The 15,371-nt window shown below is 34.7% G+C and overlaps 1 protein-coding gene across 1 annotated transcript in view; it reads left to right on the top strand.

Annotated features, from left to right (window-relative positions):
- NCAM2 (neural cell adhesion molecule 2) overlaps positions 1–15,371 on the top strand; it is a 297,815-nt gene that overhangs the window by 189,448 nt on the left and 92,996 nt on the right. The window contains exon 9 of the mRNA XM_086764093.1: positions 14,859–15,009. Coding sequence (XP_086620219.1) covers positions 14,859–15,009 — 151 coding nt within the window. The remainder of the gene's footprint in view (positions 1–14,858; positions 15,010–15,371) is intronic.

Below are 15,371 nucleotides of genomic sequence, written 5' to 3' on the forward strand. Positions count from 1 at the left end.
CTTTTTCTCTCTCCTTTTATCAGTTAGCCTTTGGGACAATCTACCACACAGTGTGTGTCCCTTTTTCATTGAGAATTTGAAATAAAGAGGTCTTTCCTTTTCCTCTAAACTCTCTCGAAAGTTTAAATGGACAGTTTTCCAGGAGGTCATGTTAAATGACCTCTGTAATCCTTTTATAGCTTCATAACTCATACTTAAATGAGAGTGGGTAAGCCTGAGCAAATGAATTATTATGTGTGACAGAAGGTGTTGGACTCACTCTTAAAGATTTGAAAATGAAAATGAAGATTTAGTCCAAGACAGAGCTACATTTGCTCTTGCAGTGTCAGGCCAAAACTCTCTGTTTGGTGCATGTACTCCACCTCTGTGATTCTAATCCTCAACTCCCCAGCATTGTACATCTTTTCACTAACCTACCAACCCTGGGGCCATGCCCCTTTCAGCTGGGGTTCAAAATGGCATATTTCTACAGACCTCTGTGCATCCAGGAGGCCTGGCCCTTTTCCCAGGAAAAAGAGGAGACAGAGAAGACTCGCTTTTTGTGGAACAGAAGGAAGGAGAGTGATTGGATTTGATTTGCTGTAATCACTATAAAATGGATTTTGGACATGCACAAGATCTCTACACATCCCTGAAGGAGAGCATATCCTGATTCTCTGATACAACGTCATTGATTCCTGTGCATACTGCAGAAGTGTGAGGGCAGAGTTTCATGCTCTACTTTCCTAGTATCTAATTCTAGAAGAAATATGAAAGCTGACCAATGTTGTTTGTAATTACCATTTCAAGACTGTAGAGATAGCTTGAGTACTGCTTTCTTGCATCTACCTACCATTGCAATAATAATCTGGATGTCCCTGTGAAATTTCCTAAAATGTTGTTTCTAAATATTGCAGAGCTCATACCAATAATTAAATTATTTTCCAATTGACTTTATATTTGCATGCAAATCATAAGTATTTGAAATTTGTAGAGTTTTTAATAGTTTTTGTGATCAGGAAACAGACAAAGGTAAAGGATTTGGTGTTTGTTTTGTCTTTTTCTTTGAAAGGTCAACTCTTCTTTTCCCCCAAGCCCACTAACTCCACTAGAGCAATTACAAATGTTAATAAACAGAATCTGATTTTTTTTTACTCCCTTCATATGCTGTTTTCACTGCATAAAAAGCAGCAGTGTTACAGTGTCAGTGAATTGTGTTGCCTTTTTTTTTTGAGAGAGTAGTGAGAGCTCTGTTACATACTTACTCATCAAGGATCAGCTCTTTATTTGAAATGAATCACCTAAAAAGAGGAAACAAATGTATCTAGGGTATTTTTATTTATTCCAGGAGATTTATTTCTTTTTCCAAGCTGTACAAATCCCAGTATCTGTAAGTTAATCTCAGGAAGTTTTCTCCTTTGAGTAGATGGGAGAGTGTAAGGGGCAAGTCTCTTTGCCTTATTGGAGAAAATTGTTATAACTTATTTCACGTACATGTTGTGTGAACAGCTTCTGCCTACAATATCGTAGAATATTTTTGCTGTTGTAATATTAGCACAGGCCTGCAGGCCAGAACGTTATATGTAGCCGGCTGCAACTGTGTTTGATTATACAGTTGAGACAACTGCAAACAATTCAATCAGGCATCAAAGATTTTTTTGTTTTGTTTTGGTTTTAATCCTAAAATAAATCATGCTGGGCTTTACATGTTAAAGCTGTGAAATAGAAGAGTAAGAATATTGTGACTGGAAGGAGAAGGTAAATAAATGGACTTGAGAGTGAGTAGAAAGCAGGAGGGTGGCCTTAAATGTTAGGTAATTAGTGCTGTCGAGAATATACAGATTTATAACCTGTGACATATGCAAAACATGGTAGCAATATCTGTAATGATGTATAAATGAAGCCAAAACTGAAGCCAGAAATTATTTTGATATACCATAGCCTCACCCCCAATGCGGGCTTGGTTACATTGACAACTCAATACTAAATCTCGGCCACATGACTTCAGATTTGTTCCTCTTTTAGGAGAGAAATTAAATTCTCTGTTGCCCAGAGTAGACTCACATGGTTTTACATACACATATCCATATATGAATTCAAGTTATGTGGATTACTCTATTAGTGTAACACTAGCTCGGAATTCCTCCTTTCTGCAAATTTTTCCTTTCAGTAAAACTATAAGGTCACTTTCCAGTGAGATAGAATTAAGTAGACAGAGAAAGTTGTTGATTCTTTAAAGATGACAAAAGCCAAGAAGATGTAAAATTTAGTACTTCTTCTGTATTAAAGACTTAAACAACCTAGGGAAAGGAGGATGTTTATTTAGCAATATCACTAATTTAATCAATTTTTTAACATGATTGCTAAAGTTAAATTAAGGACAAAGTTTTTATCCATTCTGTAAATAAATAATCCTATTCCTACCTAACTTATATTTCAAACTTAAAAATTTTCTCCCATTTAATCCATTTGCTTATATACTACCTACGCACCAAGTAGATCTTTTTGGGTACTTTCTGTGGGTTGTGGTGCTACATTTGCTGGCTGAAATGGTGCCATACAAGCTTGGAAATGGCATTTATTTCCTCTCTAATATTAGCTTTTTCCAATTAGTCATTAGTGATGATATTCTGTCTGTTACGCTAACAAAGACTGAAATTATCAGGGAACTTTTTATGGGCCAACATTTCCTACGCTACCAGTGCAGCTTGGACTTGAATATTCATTCATTCCTTCCACTGCACTAAAGATAATTTCATGAGCTTCTGGAGGTGTATCACTTGTATTATCTGCTAATGGTTTAATAACTTTCAAATAGCTATATTTGTCTGGTGAAATAGAGATCCTACATCTGATGATACTTCAAATGATACAACCAGACTTTATAGACTGGACTCATTTGGTAGTCTTCACTGATGTACTGTAGGACATTCTCCAGAGACTTCGAAAATATTACATTTTCTAAGTACCTTGGAAATTCGTAGGAAATGAGCACAATCAATGGGACAATGAACAGTGGAATTCTCACAAAATGTATTTAATGCTATTAAAACCTGTCAGTAGTTTTCCTGACCTGAAAGGCAGTTTGAATAGCCTTGTATATCAGGACAAAACAAATGTTTAAACTTTCGGCAAAACCAGAATGAAAAAAGTGGTCTGGATTCTATTTTTTAATCTGTTGGGTTTTTTGTTTAACAAATTAGCTAAACTCTGTGTAATAATTAGTTCTTAGTACTTTATTAATGTCCTTAGTATATTGTTAAAAAACCCATATTTTTCTGTCACGTTTTCACTGTACCATCTCCCTGTGTGCATGTACTCATGCACTATCTTACTATTAATATCAGTTCTCAGATTTCAAAAGCAGTTAAGTTATGGCAGTTTAACGTGATAATGCTGATGGACCAGTGTACATCCTTCATTTGTGATAGTTAGGAGGCTGTGCAACTTAACCTAAAGCATAATGCAAGAGTCTCATTTCTTTGCATTAGTAAAAGTGAAGAATGTTTGTACCATCCCTTACTAGCCGCTTCTGAAATTCAGCAAAGAATATTTCATAGGACTACATAACTGAACTGTAGATCTTGGCTCTGATTCATGGTCATAATAACTCCCATCTATGCACAGACTCAACCTGTGTTACTAAAATTTCTAAATGTTGCAATAACATAAATACTGGTATCGACAATAAGATATTTTTTGTCTTTCTATACATTTCTGCTTGTACAGATCAAGTTGTGACATTTATGCCAAAGGTCAATGCATTAGTAGCATGTGGTAATCTTTACCTTACTGCAAGCTGATCATCTAACATGCTTTAATTTCTTTATAGGTAGCTGATATGTAATATTAAAATGACAGTGGATTCCTTTAGAGCTTTTAAATGTGGGGGAAAAAAAGAAAACAATTAGCATGTATATTGATTAGATAAATACAATATTTACAGCATGGAACATACAATGTTATTTAGATAACACTTATCAGTGCTTCCTTGTCACAGATTCAAAGTGATTTCAGTAATACCAAAACTATAGCAACCTCTACTGAGGTAAAAGTATCACTGTCTCACCCCAAAGCAGTAATGTAGGCATTTAAAAATAAGACCTCTAAGAACTTTAAGATCCATGGATATTCTTTAAGAATTCCTGAAATCACAGGTCATTGTATTAGTAGATATGCCCTAATTATGTTAAAAAATCTTTACAAATTCAGTATGAAAATGTGCGGATTTATATAAACAGATTAGTTATTTTTTCTTTATTACCATTATCATATTTATTACAATGAAATTGTGTGGTCATAAAACATTACACATGCACCATTCACCTTGTAGCAAATGCCAAAATATTAAATAAAATGAGATGTTTTTCTCATGAGATATCTTCAGCAAATGTGTGTTTTGGCAGTTTTATGGGATAAGATGTTGGGAGGTAGTAGCTGTACGAAAGAGAAAGAAAACTCTTACACCTACAAGCGACCCATCAAGAGGCCATTTGTGGCCCACGGTCTCCTCTGCTTCAACATGCATCATTCCCACAGGCTGCAGTTCCTCAGGAAGTGCTCCAGTATATGTCTTTCCCACAGAGTATAGTCCTTCAGGAACAGACTGTTCCAGTGTGGGTCACCCATGGGCCACAGGTCCTACCAGGAGCCTGCTTTGGAGTGGGCTCTCTACAGGCTGCAGCTTTCTTCAGGGCATGCCCACCTGCTGTGGTGCAGGGTTGTCCGTGGGCTGCAGTGTGGCTCTCCACTCCACTCCACTCCACTGTGGACCTCCATGGGCCGCAGGTGGACAGCCTGCTTCACCATGATCTTCTCTACAACCCGCAGAGGAATCCCTGCTCGGGTGCCTGGACCCCTTCCTCCCCTTCCTTCTTCTCCCACCTTGGAGTTTGCAGGGTTGTTTCTCACACTTTTTTTCCTCACTTCTCTTTTTCCTCTCCTTCCTTACCCAGAAACAGATTACCTTACTCCAGGCTTCCCTCTCCCCTCCCAATTTGCCTGCATATTTGAGAATCCTAGAGCTAAGACAAATTTTTTAGCTGTGATTAATTTATCCACATAGTCTCTTCAGTTTATGTGTTGTTACCGATCTATTTCTTCAGCAATGTACTATACGTAACTTCTGATAATTGCTCCTTGAGTTTTATAACTTGTGCAGGTGAGTAGGAAATGCTGTAAGCTGACTAAAAGTAAGCTATAGATTGGTTCTAGGGTTTTGTTTCTCAGTGATACTTTCCCTAGCAGAATGACATATGGGTTTTTGTGCTGCCATGTTGCAATCTCTACTTCCCAACCTGTTTCAAGCTCTAGTAGCAGCACTTTTTTCCGTGATGGTTTCCACCCAATTTGACTGGTATGTTCAGCATAACCTTTTGTTTATATCCATACATATAAATAAATTTAGAAATGTAGAGAAACTATTGGATGATACCAATTAAATAAAATAACTTGAAAACAGGTGTTTCTGTGTCCTTTCAGGTACGTCCAGTTCAGCTCATTTTCTCCATTTTACTTGCTACTGCAATAATTTCCTGTTGTTTCTTCAGTTGCAAAAAGCCCTACAGAATTATCTGGGTTTGTGAGCAAAGACTTTTTGATCTGTGAGATCTGGATCTATGTCCTCCTGCAGACAATTCTCCTGCTCCTTGTGACTCAAGTTATGCATTTCTGGTTTTCTGTGCCTTTCCTTCCTCTAAGGAAGGCTTGTTGCTTATATATCCCCCTGCAGGGCTCCACCTCGTCCCGGTTTCCAGACAGACTTCCTATCTACTGTCTAGCCATAGTAATTTTAATAAAATATACATCACCTTTGCAAAAAGCTGGAAAGGATTGCAAGCTGCGTACAACTACTGAACAAACCAGTAAGAGAAATGCAAATCGTGATCCTTCCCCTGCCTCAAAGAAAGCATACATTGTGCTACTCTGTATGGGCTGTTCTGTGATATATAACTGCATACCTTCACCACATCAGTTATTCTTGCAACTAAAGCTAAACTGTGTCATGACTTGAACCTGAATTTTATGAAAATGAAGTGAATGCATATACAAATACTCTTACTGAAGAGTTTTGTAAGTATGAAGGGCATACAACCCATATTTACCCAAGAATTTATTATCAGTCTGAATAATGTTTTATCAGTTCAAACAAAATTAAACAATTATTCTTACAATTACAATGATACGAACACTTTAATCTAAGTTTAACTGAAATCTCCTAAAGACCAAGGCAACATCTGGCAAGTCCGGAGACCCTGCACTGCTGGAACAGTGCAGAGCCTTTACTAGCAATAGGAGGATCATACTTACTGGACTACAGTCCCTACCTGAAGGAAAGCTGGGATCCTAGTGCTTGATGTTTCCTTGTTCTTTCACACTTCTGTATCTCATTCTGTATGGGCAATTTGATGTAGTACAGCTGTATAGTTTCATTGTACTAGTTATTTCTACAGCTGAAGTAATATTTACTTCAGATGTGAGCTGATCAAAACAGAAACAGGGCCAGGTTGGAGTTCGTAGTCAGAGTAACCATACTTGTTGCTACTGATCCTGTATTCTTGTTCTGATGCAAAGAGATTGAATAATCACTGAAGAATAAATTCTGGCAAATCACAGTTAGAATTTTAAGTCTGAGCAGTCCTAGAGCCCATATTGATACATGTTTGGAGTCGTATGCTTATGCTAGAGTTTCCCCTTACTAACATTTTCAAGAAGACCTTGTGACTCCAATTTGCACTGAAGTTACACATGTTTCGCAACAATTTTAAAGATTTACAAAGCTGGGATATAATCACCTGTGTCTCATTCACATTTATCCAAAGAAGTAAGCTACAGTAAGATTTGATTGTCTAAAGTAAGATATAATGGTATAGCAAAATAATTTTTTTTAGTGGCTGTTTTATGTGAGGTCTGTACTGAATAAGAATGTTGTACTTAATGGTCTTATTACTGAGAATTTTGCTGGTCTGAATTCATCTGAGTCACCCATGTTAATGGCATCATAGCAGTGTTGGAGTAGATTCAGATCAGCAAAATTCTTAGGAATAAAACCATTAAATTTAGTATTTAAGAATCAGAATTTCTAATTGCAAAGTACATATCTAATTACTACAGTTACAATATTTCTGTTGTAAAGACTCATTTGTGGTTACTAATGTTATTTTTTGTGGCCAACCCTAATGCTTGTTTTCCTCTACAAGCTTTTTTTCATAATGCTAATGTTTTTGCCATTAATAACCATCAACCATTTCTTTCTTGTGATTTGCATCTTTAGCAGAAGTAATCTTGAATGGCTTAACATCATATTTTGTCTTTTTATTGTTTTTCTCTCATATTCTTTTGTGAGTAAAAACCAATAAAGGAAAGAAGTTCAGTTTTCTCTTTCATGTCTTAGTAAGTGGTTTCAGTGTATTGGATATCTCGTGTCGTCTCATTATGTAGCAACTTAAGTTTGAAAGAAATGCCAGCATGAATCAATCAAATATCAGTTCATAATTTCTAAAAGTTATATGAAGTTTTCAAGAATACATTTTACCTGAGACTGTACATGCAGTTAACAACCTCCATAGAACCAGCTCTTGTTTCCAATCTTATTTCTTTAAAAGTAAATGTTATCTCTGCAGATGAACAGAAAACCAAAACAATATTTTTTTTCTTGAAGATTATTTTTTTGTGTCTTCCCTGGTGTCATACTATAGATCTACAGAAAATAGTTTCTTCAATAATTTCTTCCTTGTGGAAAAATAGATCCCTAACAAATTCAGGAATTTGCAGCATGCTGACATAAATACTTAATAAGCTGCAGTTCTAAAAGAATCACAAGGTCTCCTATAAATATCACTGAAGTTCAAGACACTACTGTAGCATTATTCTGATTCACTGGACATTAAGGCATATGCACGTAGCAATACTCTGGAATTTTCTGCTGTCTCCAACAGGTGCATGGATAGAATACATTTACCTGAAGAGAATGGGAAATATTGTGAATATACCATCCATAATCCAGAAGGGAGCTTCCATCAGCTTCTACACGATGATGGCTGTTGTGACTAACAGCCCTTTCTCATCATCAAAGGTAGATTTTCAGACTAGGAATTGCTGGTCACTTACATTTAATAGACTTCTGGAAATTTATCATCATTTAGTATCGGCATGTCAGGTTGCAGAAGTTCTTTCATGCTGCTTCAAGGAACAATTTCATGACCAGTTATGATCTGCTTAAATCTCCCATATAAGAAAAGTCAGCCTGAACTATGTGATCTGAAGTTTTTCTCTCATGTGGATATCAACACAGCCCAAACTCAGAAAGTTTCCTAAAAAAAAATTATTATTCATGAAATTCCAAAGATGATTCTATTACTCAGTGTTTGTTTTCTCCTTGAAAGTTCAGTGATGAGTACTCAGAACATGACCAAGACAACATAATGAGTTGGCAGTTTTTGACAATTTGATCTGCAGAAGGAAGAGCTAGACATAAAATTAAAACAGGTTCTTTTTTTTTTTTTTCCTCCCCCTGCCCTGCCCTGCCCCCCAGTGTGAGGATCTTCTACCATGTACATCAGCGGCTCCTTTGGAGGAACTTGGAAAAGTCCTGCATTTTAAACTTGAGCTGTATGTTCTCACAGTGACCGTTCTTGAGTATGTTGCACCATGATTTTACAAAAGAAACAACAGTCTCAGTTCTAAGCCATTATTTCTTAATCTTTTCTGTTGTTAACACATGCAATGCACATTCAGAATAGCACTAAAATACACAAGGTGTCAGAAGATGTATTTGGTAAATATGTGACAGGCAAAATTGACATGTAGTGGTGTAATTATGGACAGTAATGGCACTTTGATCCCAAATAAACTTTAAACATTAGAAGAAAAACAAATAAAGGTGTTTCAGCTTGTCTGCATTTTAAATGTAGGGATTTTTTTGCTTGCAGTCTTGCACTTGGACTTCAAGGGATAAAGGAGTACTTTGTCAGCCAAACGGTAAACTCTGTAGGATGGAAGATAATCAACACAGTCACAGCTGCTCTAACCATCCATGTAATATTATAAAAATCCAGCTATAAGCGAGTTACCAATTTCTGCATCTATTCTCACCTTCCACTTGTGCTTTCAGCCAACTCAAAATGCACGTTTTGGCAGCCATGCAGCTTCATCTCATTTGGTGCTACAGTTCCTCAGTTGGAGTTGGAGAAATGGTTGATAAATCAAACTCAACCACTAATCACACCACCCACCTCTCCTCAAGTATAGCTTTCTACAACTGAAAAAGAATGTCAATTTCTAAGCATCATAATCAGCTAATTCTCTCCTTCTGAGAAATTACACTTTTTGAATTGCAGTGGCAATGGAATTGTACAGATTGAATGCTCCATGGTACGTGAATAAGTTATTCTGTCCCAGAAGCTGTTCTTGTGTCTTTGTGTACTCTCATTTCATCCCTATTCTCTCTAGCAGTCAAACCCTGAAAACTGCATACCTCCTCTGCATGTGGGACTCTTGAAATACGCTGTTATCATCATTCTGGTACTGCCTTCGGAGCTCTGGAACATGGTTTTGGAGCTATGCATTGACCAGTCAGGTCAGCATCAGCCAATCAGAATTTTGGGAATAATCACATGTGGAATTAGAAGTCATGTGAGAAGTTTAGAAAGCAAGAGCATGACAGAAAAAGTCAGGTAGTAGAATAGCATATATAGCATGACAAGAATTTTATCAAAATAAAAATTATATATTTACTTTTACATAATCTGTAGAATTAATCTCAAGTGATGAGATACTTCCCATTTTATGACTATTATAGAATTCATTTCAGTTAAGCTACATATTCTGAGTAAGAGTATTGCAAATGCAGAAAGTTCTTACCCTTTGGTGTTGTTTTTGTTTTGTTTTGTTTTTCCAGAAGGCACTTTTTGATACTTTAGGGATGTCATTATGGATAATTTTACTGGGAGACCTGTATAGAACAGTTTTGTTTTCTTTGACAATGACAGAGAACTAGACATCTATCAGTATGCAAAATAAAAGGTGTTTTTCTGTGAAATGTTGAATTCTTAGTTTAGAGAATGTGGGTTTTATGTGGATAAAGTCACAAAGTCTCCTGTACCTGAGCTGTACCTGTCAAAGTCTCTGCTGAAGATTTGTCACTTGTGTTTTAGCCTTATGCTCGTGATGAGGTTCAGGGATGGGGGGAACCACCACCAACCCCCTTACAAAACCTACTTTTATTTACTAATTTTATGTAATTCTCTGATTAACGTTAATGAGGAAAAATACTTTTATTTCTTAAGATTTTATTATGATTTCCAAAATACTGTTAAAAGGTAACTTCTGAAGACCTTGTCAGTCTTTACTGTTTTCATGGTTTGTTTATTGAAATTATTCTTCCAATGTCTTAGAGTATAAGCACCTGTTAACATACTTGCTTATTGATCTTTCTAAAGAGAGATATATATATCTGTATGGATCTGTGTTGACCACGTATGTTTTCAGATCTTGCTGATTATTCATGTTCCACAGTGATACAGAGTAATTCAGTGAATGAGCAGAAATCATGCGCATTGAACCACGGACACAGTTCTGATTGTCTAGGTTTTTATCTTGTCTGTTTTATACTCTTTATTAATACTACTAATACAAAGAAATAAAAGCATGTGTACTTATTCAATCTAGCGAAAAACAACATAATACATATTTTACATCTCTCCTACTGTAACATTTGAAAAGAAAAAAAAAATATTCCACTTTAGCAGAGGTGTCTTATTATTTCAGGCAAACTTGAGAGTTAGTGACGTTATTCATTTGTAGAGATTATATCTATATTTTGATTTGTCACCAGTGGCAGCTCCAATGCTTTTTTCCTGGAGGGTATTTCTACTAAGGACTACCAGGCAGGTGCAGTGTGCTTCATGTTCCCATGTTTGCTGCCTCTTCCTCTTCCTCTTTTGGTGTGTTACAGTGCCAGACATGGTGCTAATGTGTGCTCTCCTTACTTACTGCAGAAGGAAAATAAGCCTCAGAAAGATTTTACCAAGGGTTATAAAGTTCTGGTGGGTCCAGACCCCAAGGTTAGGGCTGTCCCTGTTTGACATTGTGTATTTGATGTTCAAAGTTAAATAAGACGACTGATGTTATGGATCAGAATGAATGCAGACTTCTCCTTTGTCAGTATATTCTGGTTTTGATAATGTCTTTTACAAGGCAGGAAAAATATAACTACCATGGTTTCAATTTTTACTTGACTAACACTGCATATTAAATTTTTGTCCCAGCTTCTTCATTGCTCTTTGCCATAGTCAACTTCTGTGTCTCTGCTGTGTTCCTAATGTTTGTTGCTAGCTGTATTTCAGCATGACTGTACTGCTTTTGCACTTTTTTTTTGTGTTGTAATATGTCCTTGACTTATTTACCCAGGTCTCTGTTAACTGACTCATACCATAGAAAAATATAATACAGCCAAACTAGTATTTTTGAAGTCCATGTGAAAATTCATCATGCTATATAGCATTTTTAATTTCCATGTTTTAGTCTCCAGCATATTCTGGGAATTGTCTCTAAATGTAAGCAATGTCTTCAAAATATTTTCTTTTATTTATGTATTCATTCATTAATTTTTTTATTTGTGGAATTTTCTTGCTCTGTATTTGCACTCTTGTTTTCTTTCATGTATTTCTGTGTTCAGGAACACCAGCCAAACAGTATATTTTTAATCAGGCAGTGCATCATGTTTGCAGAAAAGTTAATGAAATTATATACTAATTCATCAGCAGAGTAGGGCCAGGGAACAGGACTTCTTAAACTGCTCATGAAGACGACACAGGACAAAAAGCATTCCAAGCAATGCAGCAGAAGACATCTTATTATATATTTTACATTACTTTATAAGCAATTTCAAATATATTGTTGTAATCATTTTCAGACAATTTTGAAAAGGTATAAATTAACTTTAGTAAATATGTATTTTTATGATCATTTCAGTCAGATTTTCTTGCCTACAAATGTTAATTGTTTTATTTGGTATTGTGGACTTTGCTTAGCCTAGTAGATCACTGTCAAAATGCTTCTTACCATATATTTGATGATGTGAAAAGATGATGTGGTCATGCAAAAATCTCCTGTCATTCAGAGTATTTACTAGGCTGGGTTTTGTGCTAACTATAAATCTAAGATATATCATGTCATACATACTTCAGTAAAACAGGAAAGTTATTTTGAGTCCAGACCAAATGTGTACATATCAAAGTTGTTTTTTTTTTTTTTTCCCAGAAGTACTAGAAAATAATTATATAAACTAAAAACAAGATTGAGAAGTTACTGTAAGAGCTGTTTAATGTTAAGGTTCTTTGTGCTTATTTTCATTACCTTTGTTTTTTAAAAATATCAATTAGCACTCATAGCTGTGCTTTGGAATGTATGGAGTTCATTATAGTTAAATATATAGTGAATTATAGAGCAAATTATAACATTTGAGATTAGTACTGACCTGATAAAATTTTCATTTTTTATCAAATTCAAAATAGCAGCACAAATTTTATACTTCTGTAAAAATACTTTCAGTGACTTTAGTGTGGATTATAAATAATTTAACTTTTTTTACAGGAATCCTGTTGACCGTTTTGCCCAGGAGGTACAACTAGTACATGCTTGTTTTTCAGAGAGTGAAGAATTACCATTTGGAATACAAATTTTTAATTCCATTCTTTTTCTCTTTTTTTTTATATGTTTCTAATATCCTGTTACTGGAAACAGAAAATTGAGCTAGCTGAATAATCTCTGATCTAATTTGGAAAATAATGGTGAAAGAACTTCAGTAAATGTGTTGTTACAGCTATAGGTCAATATAATTTCACAGAAAGACACTTTGTATTCTGCAAGGAGAATTCTACTAAGAAAAAAATTGGCTTCTCATAGGTTTGTGATATACAAGAAGGAAGGGCGAAGATAATATTTTTCTCAAAATATCTGTTTTCTACTATTGCTCTGTATTGTATAGAGCTACCTTAGTGCTTTAGGAGGACAGCTCTTAATGAATCACTAATACAGTATTTAGTATCATGTCTGTGATTTATAGTCACAGGTTGTTTCAGCATATGTCTTCTCACAGCTTCAAATGTGACTTCTCAGGAAAATATTTGGAACCAAGGTAAAATCAGAAATAAAATTGCTGAAGTGTATGTACATTTTAGGTAGGAATAATGCAGATTCACCATTGTATTACATACTTGATGTTTTAAAAAATAAGTAAATATTCCATAGGTAGATATTACTAATTATGTCATACAAAGTACTTGTAAAATATATATATATATATCAGAAATTAGAAAACTATTTAATCTCTTGTTTTAAAGAAATTCCATTTTAATTATCCCAAGAAATCTCTCCAAAAAATGACATGCAGTACTGTAGCATGTTTACTAGTAAATTCATAATTTTTCTCTTTCCTTTTTTAAAGTGAAAATAGTATTTTCAGCACTAGAAATTACATAAGAGATAACTAAGTAGTCTTAGTAAATAGTTTTTACCAATCCAGAGGTTTTTAGGTTTGCTCTTGCATTAGAATTCCATAACTTTATGTACCTATGCTGTGAGGTTTTCACAGGAAACAGAATTCAAAGTTCTGATGTGGGATCAGAATACTTTTCTTTCCATAGAAATTATGATATACAGAATTCCTTATACTACTCCTTTATGTCAAATATTTTATGATCTAAATTGTGAGCATTTTTACTGTACTCAGTGAAGAAACTATTGTACAGTTAAAAGGTCAGGCACTTAAATATCAACTGCCACTTGGTGAGTATTTAGTGTAAAAAGCAGTAAACTTGAGTGTGTATGTTTATAGGATTGGACATTAAAGTATGTTTCAAGTTTAAACGTGATACAGTGAAATCGTTACTGGTTTTCCCTCCCTTTTTATACCTTCCTCAATAATAAAGGTAGGTAAATAGCAGGTTTTTAATAAGCCTTTTTTTTTTTCACCTCAAATGAAAAAAAGTGAAACACAGGAGTAAAGCAAGATTCCCAAAGCTACAAAATAATTAAAGAACACTACTAGATTAAAATTAACTTCTTTTTCCTCAGGTATAGTATTCCATGAAGGTTGAAGTGTCAAGCAGTGGGTTTTAAACATTATTTTATTCAATTTTCACTTATATTTTATACTCTTGAAATTAAAATAGTTTTTGGGGAGGGGATGGGTGTTATGGATAAGGATTTTTATGAAGTTGCTAAATATAAAATCTATGTTATAGAAAATCAGAAGCCAGCATTCATTTTTCTCCCTTGCCCTTTTCCATGCAGTGATACTGAAATGAAATCCAGAAATTCCAGTTGCATTTATGGGTCATGTTTTTTAATAATTGTGAGCTTGTGATAAGAAAGTGTGAATAATTAAAATAAATCTATTACTAGATTTGTGTTTTGATCATTGTTTGGGGGAATATTTCTATTCAGTTTCATAGTTAAATTTTTAAATACAAGAGAGAGAATACTAACTGCAACCTAAGATACTGTGTTTTTACATGTATGCATTTTCATTAACTGCATCATCATAACAAAATGAGTGAGATCTTAAACAGGTATTGATTATGTAGTTCACTATTCCAGTCATAAAGGGGTAGATTTTGTGGTTTACCTTGACAGTGTTCCTTTAAACATGTATTTGCTCCCTTGATTATAGTGTCTAGAAACAGAACATGTTTTTCTATATTTTTTAAAATTCATTTGACAAATTTAGAAGTTGCTTAGCTGTCAGTAATAACTTCACCACAGGTGAAGAGATGCTTTCAGTTGTACTTATCAATGATGTTTGATATATAAAACATGTAAAAAATACATACATATATCTATATAAAACCTTTCTTTTTCCTGAATCAATGTAACAGAGCCCAGATGGCCGTATAGAAGTCAAAGGGCAGCATGGAAAATCATCACTGCATATTAAAGATGTGAAGTTGTCAGATTCAGGGAGATACGACTGTGAAGCTGCAAGTAGAATTGGTGGGCACCAAAAGAGCATGTACCTTGATATTGAATGTAAGTTCCAATATTTTGTTTTATCTTTTAAATTTGTTGGGTTTCTATTATTATTATATTCTTCTTTTATATTATATTTGCTTAGAGAAAAGTCTGATGCTATAAAAGACAAACAGTGGATATAAATTTGAAATATACAAATATACAAAAATTTATTCCAAAATTTTCTCTTCAAACTATTCTTCAAATTCATGAAGCAAAGGTGTTCAGAAAGGAAAACAAACAAAAAACCCTTATTTTATGTTTCATTGTTGTTCTATTTTGCTAGAGATTTTCTAGATAGCTTTGTTCTACATTTGCAATATAGCTTGAGTGAGCATATTTGAGATTGAGACTCTGCAAGGAAAAAGTCTTTCCAGTGG

This window comes from Chlamydotis macqueenii, chromosome 1 (genome assembly GCF_036417535.1).
Source record: "Chlamydotis macqueenii isolate bChlMac1 chromosome 1, bChlMac1.mat, whole genome shotgun sequence".
Classification (NCBI taxonomy): domain Eukaryota; kingdom Metazoa; phylum Chordata; class Aves; order Otidiformes; family Otididae; genus Chlamydotis; species Chlamydotis macqueenii.